At 34.6% G+C, this 12,077-nt stretch overlaps 1 protein-coding gene across 1 annotated transcript in view; it reads left to right on the plus strand.

Annotated features, from left to right (window-relative positions):
* Positions 1 to 12,077, plus strand: part of LOC140433605 (fibronectin type III domain-containing protein 4) — a 220,528-nt gene that overhangs the window by 135,671 nt on the left and 72,780 nt on the right. The window contains exon 4 of the mRNA XM_072521588.1: positions 1,606 to 1,751. Coding sequence (XP_072377689.1) covers positions 1,606 to 1,751 — 146 coding nt within the window. The remainder of the gene's footprint in view (positions 1 to 1,605; positions 1,752 to 12,077) is intronic.

The raw sequence follows: 12,077 nt of genomic DNA on the forward strand, positions 1-12,077 counted from the left end.
ACGTGTGGTCAGTGCTGCTATATGGCGTAGAGGGCTGGACACTCAAAACGAGGGATATACACAGATTAAAAGCTTTCGAAATGTGGCTCTATCGCCGTATCCTAAAAATACCATGGACAGCGAAAATCACAAATATAAATGTCCTTAAAAGAATAAACCAAGAACGCCAACTTTGCGAAACCATCAAGAAAAGGAAAACGGCGTATCCAGGTCAGATCATGCGAAATGAAAAATACCAGTTCCTCCAACTTATAATCGAGGGTAAAATTGAAGGCAAGAGAGGAATGGGACGCAAGAAAATGTCCTGGCTCCGAAACATAAGGCAATGGACAGAGATTAACGACATACAATCTCTGATACATATTGCAAGAAATAGAGAATTAATGAAAAATGTGATCGGTAACATCCATTAGTGGATTTGCATCTGAAGAAGAAGTGTTTGACATAACCAAAATGGACGTAGGCGAATTGACGGTCGCTGCAACTTATTTTTTCTTAAATCAGTTTACCAATACTTATTGTGTCATCATTAAGACTCATCATTATCAACCTCTATGCGTCCGCTGCTGGACATAGGTCTCCCTCAGTTCTTTCCATCTATCTCTGTCTTGTGCGGCTTACATCCAATTATTGCTACCACGCATTATGTCGTCAGTCCATCTAGTTGGTGGGCATCCTCTGCTCCGTATTGCTTCTTACCTCGGTCTCCACTTGACAGTACGTTTTGTCCATCGGTTGCCTGATAATCTGGCAACGTGTCCTGTCCAATTCCATTTTAGCGACGCGATTTTTGATGGCGTCTGTTGTTCTACGACGTATATCTTCGTTTGGGATTAGGTCCCTCAGGGAGACACCCAACATCGGGCGCTCCAGCCCAGGCTAATCGTGTTCCAGGGTAATGCGACGTGGAAGCTCACATGTCTGGTAATCTTTGCTTAATCGAATTTTAAGTCTTAAGTACTTATAGGATGTAGTCTGCACAATCTCCTCCATCAACAGCAATATTTCGATTTAGCACCAGATTAGTCATTATTTGCGTATTGTTCCTATTATCTTTAGTCCGACCTCCAAGAAAGCGTGATATAATTTTTCAAACAATATTATTGCATCATCCATACGATCGGCTATAAGGCCGATGGCATCATCAAATCTCAAATGATTGAGTTTCTCTCCATTTATATTAATACCATGCTCGTTCAGACGTGCCTTTTTACAAGTATGTTCTAAAAGCGTCTGAATAGCTTTGAAGAGATGGTATCTCCTTGCCGTACTTCTCGCTGTATACAGAATTTACTTGTTTCTTGCTTATATTTGATTATGTTAGAGTAGTGATGATCTATTCGGCATTCTGGCAATGCTTTTAATATTTTCTGATTTCTTATGGCATCGAATGCTTTCTCGTAGTCGACTAATATCAATACCAACGGTTTGTTGTATTCTGCAAAATTCAGATGTTTTATACAAACGCAATCTTATGACACTGTACCTACCTTAGAACATTGTTCCTGGAAAATATTTTTAATTATAATTAAATAATGTATAATGTTTGCATGAAATAATAAAATCCGGTGATGCTAGTGTAGCTCCAATGAACCAGGTTCTTAGTTACAGAGTGGTGGCGGTGGTGGCCGGCAACTCGGACGCTGTGACCTTGAGCGGCCTCAAGGCCGACACTCAGTATCAGGTGACCGTCGCTGCAGTTTGGGGCGGCAAGAAGTACAGGAGTAGGCCAATTGTCTTCCGAACACTGGGTAAGTTCTGTATTATTTTCTTACAACCATATAGCACAACTCCTACCTCCTAAATAAAAATAAGAAACAGTACTACATAGTCAGTACTACTTTAGTTTAAATTCCAAATTTATGACTCGTATAAAAACATGTGGGCTTATTATAAAATATGCTGCCTAGTTGTCATTATATAGTTCGTTTAAATGCAGTCATATAATTCATTAAGAAGAAATCACTCAGAATATTCAGAGTGTGAATACTTGTAATTATGGCTATATGGCCGTGGCTCCCTTTGTTGTGATATTTTTATTTTCAATATGTTTTTCTCAATGTTTAAATTTTTTCTTGGACATCGTTTAAAATGCACCATCTCAACTTATTCTGTACTTTGCTTCTTGAGGTTTCTTTAAGTATTTTAACGAGTACTTCTACAGATCTTGCAGGCCTATGGTTTGGATAAAGAATATCCTCCATTTTCATTTGTTCTGTGTTTTAATGTTACAATTTCTACCGCTTAACCTCTCTAAATGTTTCTTCGCTGCCGTTAGCAGTTGTCTTTCATGTCTTCCTCTCCTTCTTATTCTATCTAATTTCTATTCTTAATGTTTATATTTGGCACTCATTGACTAGACAACTTTTTCCTTCTGCTTGTAAAATCTTCGGGTACCTCTAATTTATATTTTCTTTGTTAAATCGAAGACATTGCTGTGTAATGTATTTTTAAAATTATGTCTTTATCCATTCGTCATTGCTGTCACCCTTTTCCACAAATTCTATCCTTTGTCGTTACAAAAAAGGTTTACTTCTTTTCCTCTAGTAATAACAGTTTTTCTTTTCCACTTCTTGGTAGACGTTTTTGTTGTCTATGGTATTAATTTTTTTTCAGTTCTATTAGTGTATTGTTGTATAAATATGTTCCTTCTCTGTCCACATAGTGCTTTTTATTTCGAATTTAGTTCATATAATTTATTAGATTTTGTAATTTATCTGCAATGTATTTGTCTTTTATCTGACTAGTACTTTGCCTCAATTGATTATCATAATGTCCTTTTAAAGTTACTTTAAGATACTGTTTTACGACTTTACCGACTTGTAGCTTCATCTTGTCATGTTTGATTGACTTTACTTGTTTTTATTGACTTTTTATTGGGGTTATACATCTTATCTTAGCTTTTACTAGATACTGATCGCCACCAACCTCATTCCCTATATATGCTTTTTGTGTGATTCTCAATTCGACCATTTGGCATCTCTAGTGGTTACCTTATGAATATTTTTTAGTTCTGATTGGTTTTATTAATAATAATTGTCTTTTACTGGCAAATTCACTGAGCTTAATTCCTTTTCCATTAGTATCATGCTTACTGTAATTATCTATAGCTGGTTTGTACGTTCTTCTTTACCTATATTGCCGTCAAAATTATTTATCATCATCGTCATCCAGCCTTCAGTTATCTCATCCACTGGTGGACATAGGCCTCCCTTAAACTCCTCCATTCTTTACGATTTTGTACTCTTTGTTGCCAATTTTTGGTGATACGCCTGATATCGTCAGCCCAACGTGTAGTTGGTCTTCCTCTACTACGTTTGTCTGCTCTTGACGTTTAATTTGTAATTTTGCTCGTCCATCATGAGTCATGCATTCTCGCTAAATGGCCTGCCCAGTTCTATTTCTGTTCCGCTATATGTGTTCTACAACCTCAGCAATACTCGTCCTTCTTCGCAGATATTCGTTTCTTATTCGGTCCTGCAACGTCACTCCCAGCAAAGACCGTTCCATTCGTCTCTGTGTCACTCTCAATTTCGAAGTCGTAGTCTTGGTTAGAGTCATAGTTTCCGCCTTATAGGTCATGACCGGTAATACGCATTGGTCAAATGCTTTTCTTTTGAAGCTAATTGGTATGTTGGTTGTAAGTGTGTAAAGAAATTCGTCTTTGGATTTCGTATGTTTGGTTATCCTTTCTGATTCTTATTTCATGACCCAAATACGTATATTTTTTCACCAGTTCTGCCACTTTGTATTGAATAGTTCTCGTTATAAGTTCTAGTTTAGTTAATAAATTTTCATGGAATGTAAATTTTTTTTCTTACCTTGCGTAAGTACAATTTTATGTTTCATAGTGTGCTTAACTAGTTCTATGGTACTCCAAGTTATACCCTCCATATTATTGATGTGGTTTTTTTCTAGAACATTACTTTTTATAAACTACAAAAAAATATTGTTAAAAATTGGCGGACGTGTATTTATTTTGGCGAATGCGCCTATAAAGTTTTTATTGATGCTGCGTAAAACACTCGGGATTTTACTAAATAATTATTAAGTTATATTATAAGATACTTACTTTACTCGAAACGGTATTCTAAAATTATATAATTATATAAAAGATATTTTCATAAAATATCATATTCATTCTCTTTATATTCATCCCTATGTCGGGTGTGCTTCCCTAATTACATTTCGTAATGAAATCTCTTAATGAAATACCAGTTAAAACCAGTCTTAAACTTAAATATTCGTTTGGTCCTACAAATAATACCAAAGCAAGAATAGAGATTTTACTGAAATAACTTTTTCCTTGCTCAGAAAATATAGCAACAACGTATGGTATCAAAAAGTTTTTTGCTGTTATAGACAAAAAATGAAATGCAAAATGTGTAGTAATAAATTTATTCAAACCTAATAACAAAGATAGCATTGTCTGACTAAAAATAAATTTGCCAACTACATTTTTCATATTTCTCTCCAAGTTAATTTCAATTTTAATTAATTTCGTAGGAAATATAAAAGAGCTTCGTGACAATTTCAAGTTAAATTATATTTATTAAGGTCTCTTAGAATTAATTGATACAAATTGTAGGTAGACAGAATATCTTTCAACACGCCAAGACGTATTTATAATTTAATTAGTTCATTATTTCACTGTTAAAAAGCCGAAAACTTAAACGAAACCATAGGAAATTTTTTGACTGAACACAGAGAAGCTTAGAAAGAAGTATTTTAAAATAAAGCAAATCATTATTTATTATATTGAATTGTTTATGGTTTATATACAAGCACGTTTTATATAGATCCACCGCATTTGTAGCGAGACGAGACGGCCTAATAAATGTATCTACTATTTAGGCAATGATATACAATGCAAGATACTTGGCATAGACACAGAGTAGTTATCCTTATAAAAAGCTCCGTAATCAAGCACATTAAACACGTAGAAATGGTATCAGACATTATAATAATATTACGGCTAGACAACAAGCTGATCAATATAGTCGGTTCGCTATTCCCAATCCGAACTGTCTAGTGAATTTAGTAATTATTTTTTTTTTGCTAATTTAGTTACTTTTTGACAGACTAGAAGTGACAAAGAGGATTTAGCAAAGCAAATAGATGATACTATAACAAACAAAGCAAATATTAGTAATTACCAACGATTCATTCAGTTATGCTGTAACGAATATTTTTGCCTACCAAATAGGGTATTATTATGGGGGGTTGAAAATTGGGGACAGAAATTACGGGGCTAGAGATAGGGCAAGCAAAATAAACGAAACTTGTGCGAATTGCGCTCAGGGTTTATTTGTAGAAACTCGGTCGTGGATAAGTGAATGGCAAGGGGGTTGGATTGGGGCAACTACAAAAATGAAACAAAAAGAGAGTACTTACATAAATCTCCTGGACAAATGGACAAACAAAACGTAAGAAGGTCTCTATCTATTTAAAATGGGACGCCGCTTTGAGGAAACTTCCTGCTGGATGAAATAAACAGGCTCTTTCTTCCTAAAGAACACAAGAAAAAGGGTGTTCTTTCCTTCCTAAAAAGTCTTTTTTAAAATAAATAGACAAAATGGTTTAGGGAAAAAAATTAAACATTTATTACTGTATCGTTAAATTGAAAAAGGTGTCGTTAAATGTTTATTTAAGTTTATTTTCTATACCCTGTATAGCTGCTTTTTTACTCTCAGTATCTGCAGGAACGGTATGCGCAAAAACAGTCTAAGCGGGATCGGTTGGCGCGGGGTGTCGCTGAAGCAGCGGTGAACATGTTGCCGTCAGACTTTTAGCGTCGTCGCCTGATTAACCCAAAATTTTTTATCAAAGGTGTCACTGACAAGATCAGTAGAACTGTTAACTCTCTAAACATCAATACCATCTCACTCCAAGTTGTGACCAAGTAAAAGACCAAATCTCCAATGAAGATTATGGTATGAGTATGAGTAAATCTACAAATACCTTGTTCCAGTTGCCTACGAATATACATAGGACAGACAAACCGACGAATTCACAACCGTGTTTACAAACATTCTATATCTTTAAAATATTCCGGCACTACTTAAGCCCTAGCCCAACATCATATTCAGACAGGTCACAACATAGATTTCGAAAAAGGAAAAAATACCTCTCTTATCCGCTCGTTAAAATCAAGAATTGTTTGTGAAGCCATCGAAATTGAAAAATGCCCTAAAATTATAAACACGCGCGACGACGCTAAAAGCTACCGTTCCTGCGGATACCTTAATCTGTTAAAATTTTTACAGGAAAAAACCTAGACTCAACAGATACTAACATGATTTTCTAATGTCTGCTGTGATCAAAGAGTAGTAGCATAGACACAAGACAGAAAAGGCAACTAAAGATATAGAAATAAAGAGAGGTGTTTGGTAGTATTGCATGCTTTCCCGAATCCTTTTCAACATGTATTTACAAGATATTCTAAGTAGAGCATTGGATGATCAAGGATATGTCATTTAAACGAAAGAAGGCCCAGGTAACAGACTGAGATATGTTGACTATGCAGTCCAGATAGCTAAATACTAAAGAAAACCATTGTGAAGAAAATGGAAGCATTTGAGTTCTGGGTGTATCGCAGAATATTACGAATTGTATAGGTACAGATAATCACCAAGACCAAGGTGTTAACGCAATCAAAAAAGAAAATTACTTCAACTTATAATGCAGGGAGAAATAAGTGGAGAAATGTCAATAAGAAGAAGAAGACATTTCTGGTTAGTCAACATGATACCGATCAACATTCGAAACAGAATCGGCGCTTAAAGAAGGAGAAAGAAAAATAAGATAAACAAGGGACTCAATGTTCTTAAAACTCACATAATTAAAAATAAGAAGAGAAATCATAATATTTCGTACAATTGTTTTATTGCTAAACATTCAATGATATTTCTGGAAGTTCAAAAAATAATATATATTTTTTTTAAATTCCCTTAAGCGCTTACACAGCTTAAATTGTATATTCCCGTAATTTAGTTAAAACGAACCAATGCAGCCTTCGGCAATCGGAAAGTTCTCCGGCTTTTCTTGTTCTTATTACTGCCATTTTTTTCCGAGTGTATTCGACAAAGTTTTGATTGTGTTTTCTCTATTGACGGGTAAATTTCCGTGAATTCCAAAGTAGTTTTTGCTCCACTTCCCGTCTTGCGAGAATTATATTAAAACTAACATTTTTTATTTATTTATGCCTCAAGCTCTAAAAGCCATTAATGCAATGGCATAAATTCGCATAATTGGCATGCTAAAAATAAAGGACGTCTTGTTTTTTTACTTCTTCAGCTTTTATATTTTCTAGTTTTTTTTTAAATCAGTATTTATAACTAAAATAAGAGTTTCTGAAACTATTTACCGCAGTATATTTAAGTTAATATTGTATTTATATGGGATTAAGTCATAATTAGTTGTAATCATCATTATCAATACCCAGCTGTTTGCGTCCACTGCTGGATGTAGGCATCTCTCATTTTTGTCCATTATGCTCTATCTTGAGCACCAGTTTATTATCCCAGAAAGATTTTTCTCAGATAAAATCTAAGGTTTAAGTGTTCTCTCGAATTACACTATCTAAATTGTGTAAATAAAAGAGAATTATATAAGCGGTAAAAAAACTGCTACAGTATATAAAGAACTTTGCTTTACTACACTTTTATTTTAACTAGTTAACAAATTGCAGGCAATCAACAAATAAAGACCACAGTAGTTGCCACGTACTCTCTCTAGAAACTTTATCAATTTCGTCAAAAATTCAATGGCAACAACTTTTTTTCTTTTAAGTGAAAAATTATTAAATTATGAACATTCCAATTTAAAATTTATTCAAGTAAAAAGTTGGAAAACTCTTTAATGGACAAGTTTGTTTTATACTTTGATCAATCGACGCCTGTCTGGAATGAAATTTAGCAATTAATCAAACCGCTCCTAACGATGGCAGGATCTAAACACGTCAAAAGATTTATTGCCAACCTGTTAGATTGATAAAAATGTTTTTGGACTGACGTAAATTAACGAGAGGAAAAATTAGTGAGATCCTAATTGAAGTGAAATTGTGAATAATAATGGTATTTTTTTTTAATTACGGAAGTCGGAGGAGAAAAAGATGGCAGAGCGACTGGTCCTGATGAAATTCCAACTGAAATATACAAGATTATAAATGATAGCAATGTTTTAGAGGCTATAACTTTGTTTTTTAATACCATTTATACCAGCGGACAACTATCTAATGGTTGGTCTAATTCACTGTTTATAGCTCCACCTAAGAAGACAAAAGCAAAAACCTGTGTTGATTATAGAACCATAAGTTTGTTAAACTACTCGTTGAAAATTGTTTTGAAGGTAATACATGGTCGTATCTACTATAAATGCGTGGAATAACTGGATGACACACAGTTTGGTTTCCGTAACGGGTTTGGAAAGAGAGAGGCACTGTTTGGAATGAACGTACTTGCTCAAAGATATCGAGATGAATCTGTAGACATATACTGTTGTTTTATTAACTTCCAAAAGGCATTTTATCGTGTTAAGCACTCTATATTGATCGAAGTTCTAGAAGACATTGGCTTAGACAGCAGAGATGTTCGAATAATGTAGCGTTTTAAATTTTTCTTTTAACTACGAAATATTGATATGTTAAAAAATTTTAAAGACGCCCCTGTTTTGTCTTTTTGCAACGACGTTAAAATAATCGATAAAAGGCCTATTTTGTTTATCTCGTAGTAAAGAAGTGTTAGCACTTTTTTTATTTACATTTAAAATTCCCCATTTCGTAGATGTTATTTCTAACTATAATATTTCAACATTTTTTTGTCGTCGAACAACGATTTGTTTACATTCAGGCCCCAAATATCCCGGTTGAGAAGAGGTTCTAAGAAAAAGTATTGCAAGTATTGTGCTTTTCCTCTCTGAGACGCATTAACTCCGGAAGAGATTCAAGGTTAATTTTCACAATTTGAAGTCCTAAGGAATTTATGTGAGAAGCGTGGAGAGAGGTATTTTGTGTCTAGTTTGGAAAGACCGGCCGGCGAGGGACAGTTGAGTTAAGGGAGTGGGTGAAGCGAGAGATGTCAGAGTAGAAAGATGTTTCGGTAATTAGGAATCGCGAGTCGATTCAATTTTTTTGTGTTATGTCCTAAGACCGGTTAAGGTGATAGTACTCTTTGCAATATGGCAGTTTAAAACAGAGTAATCACCATAAGATTTGTGCAATACACCGGCACTGATGAAATTTGGAAAATTATTATATAGGATGTCCCCGCCGTCAGCTTGCTTCCTCCACCGAACCTAGTTCTACATATTTTGATTGTTCGTTCCTGAGCATAGAAATGGTTGTTTTGTCTCTGTTGGAGAATATGTCCAGATAGATGTTCCATAGATGTTAACAAGTTTTTTTGAAAGTTAAGTGCTAAACAGTGAAATCAAGGTAACATTAACCATATTAATTTTAAAGTAAAGACAGACATTTTTTTGCTAAAAGTAATAATTACTTTCATTTAAATTTAAGAATTGGCAATAATTAGAATTATTTTGTAAACTAAGTGTGGTTGCTGTCAATCTTTTGTTTATTTTGTCAACAAAATTAAATGTGACATCTGACAGCTAACTCTAATTTGTTTTTGTTGTGACAATTTTTAATTTGCTTGTATAGAAAGATGTTTTATAGAAAAAATTATTATAGAAAAAATCTTATATATTTTCATGAACAAAGATATCCTTCAATTTTAATTTAGCCATATTAATAAGATAACCTAGGAACCATTTCGAAGAATTTTGTAGCAATCTCCTTTGTTAACAGGCAACACATGTAAGTTTTTTTTGTAATTTTGTATTTTGCAACTTTTAATAATTTTTGTGCAATCTGTATGTTTGATAACTGTTTGTATGAGACAAAAATAAACGTTTTGATTTGTTTCTCTGATCCATTTTTTTATTTATTTTAGAAAAATCTCCTAACCTGTTTGTGTTTCTTTATTTTAGGAAGGAAGAAACTTTCTTTCTTCCAGCAGGAAGTTTTCTTCGAAGCGGCGTCCCCATTTAAATAGCTAGAGGTATTTCTTCTTGTCTTTGTTTCGTTTTTGTTCCAGGAGATTTACGTAAGTAACCCCTTTATTCCATTTTTTTTTAGCTGCCTAAATCCGAACCCTAGTTGTTCACTTATTCACGACCCCAGCTCTCCAACTAACCCCTGAGTGCCCGTTCGCATAGTAGCGTTTATTTTGCTTGCCCTATCTTGACCCCCATTAGTTTCTTTTCCCAATTTTATAAGTACCCCTATTTTCTTACCCTATGGTAAGCAAAATATTATCGTTACAATAATTGCAAATCTGTATTTGAATCAAACAATATCAGTTTTAGTAGATGGTGTGGAATTACAGGCTCTTAATATTAAAATAGGAGTACGGCAGGGATGCCTCTTGACACCCTTGCTTTTCAACGTTTACTCCGAAAGAATTTTCAGAAAAGCACTTTCTGAAAAACAAGAAGGAATACTTGTGAACGGTGAAGTCATCAATAATTTGCGATATGCGGATGATAAAGTACTCCTAGCTTCTAGTTAAGAAGATCTGCAAACACTACTTGATAATATCGTTAAAAGTTGTAGGGAGGCACATCTGGATCTGAACATACGGAAAACCAAAATACTCGTAATAAGTAAACAACAGCATATAAAACCATTTATATATGTAAATAATACCAAACTTAAGCAAGTTGATAAAATCGTTTACCTTGGACAGCAATTAAATTGTAACGCATAAAGTCACGGCAAAATTAGATCTAGGATAGAGCAGGCTAGAGCGGCTTTTAAAAGGATGTCCAAGGTATTATGTAACAGAGACCTAAAATTGGCATTGAGGATCCGCCTACTTCGGTGCTACGAAATACGACTGGAACAAAAGGGATGCTGTCTCTCCCGGACATTTGAAATTTATCTAGAACAAGCTTTAAAATTGTGGAAGCGCAAATGTAGAAATATAGGAATGCCGATTAACAACAATAGCATATACACTTTGTTATTTGCAGATGATCAACTAGTAATAGCACAAGATTATGAAGATATTGAGTATATGACTCGAAAATTAATCGAGGAGTATAAAAAATGGGGACTTGAAATCAATATCCAAAAAACCGAGTATATGTGTATCGGCGGGAAACAACAGGACCTCATATTGGAAGATGGAGAAGTTGACAATTAAGGAGAAAAACAACCAAGCAAGAAAAGCAATTTCCCTTCTCAATAGTATCCTTTGGGATCAATGAATCTCTAATAATAACAAGATATATAACACAATCATTAAAAGTATAATTACCTACAGTAGTGAAGTATGTCAAATAAATGAAAGATACAAGAGAAAACTTGAGACGACGGAAATGGATTCCTGGAGACGATCAACTGGAAAATCTAGACTAGAAAGAATAACGAACAACAGAATAAAAAACATTATGAAATTAAAACATACAAAAGTAGACGATCATCATCATCCAGCCTCAAGAGTCCACTGCTGAACATAGGCATCTTCAGCAATCTCCATTTTAGTCTGGCTATCTTCTCGATGATGTCAGTCACTCCGGTTCTTCTTCCTGATGTATTCGTTGGTTATTCTGTCTCGCAGAGTTATTCCTAACATGGACCGCTCCATTCTTCTCTGCGTGACTCTCAGTTTGGTAGCTGCTGCTTTTGTTAAGGTAAGTATTTCTGCTCCGTACGTCAAGACTGGGAGGACGCACTGATCAAATACCTTTCTCTTTAGGCATGTGGGCAGCTCACTTTTAAAAGTTTCTCTCAGTTTTCCAAATGCTGCCCACCCAAGGCCGATTCTTCTCTTCAGTTCATGAGTCTGGTTATCCCTGCCAATCATAATTTCATGTCCCAGGTATTTATATCTATCTACGAGTTCTATTTCTTTCCCACCAATACTGATGTTCTGGTTGGGTACCAAATTGGTCATGATTTTTGTTTTCGAGATATTTATATTTAAACCTACACTTTCTGTAGCCACAACGAGTTCCTGTACCATCTCTCTTGCCATACCTAGATCTTCAGCTATTATAAGTATATCATCGGCGAA

Source organism: Diabrotica undecimpunctata, chromosome 2 (genome assembly GCF_040954645.1).
Source record: "Diabrotica undecimpunctata isolate CICGRU chromosome 2, icDiaUnde3, whole genome shotgun sequence".
NCBI classification, from domain to species: domain Eukaryota; kingdom Metazoa; phylum Arthropoda; class Insecta; order Coleoptera; family Chrysomelidae; genus Diabrotica; species Diabrotica undecimpunctata.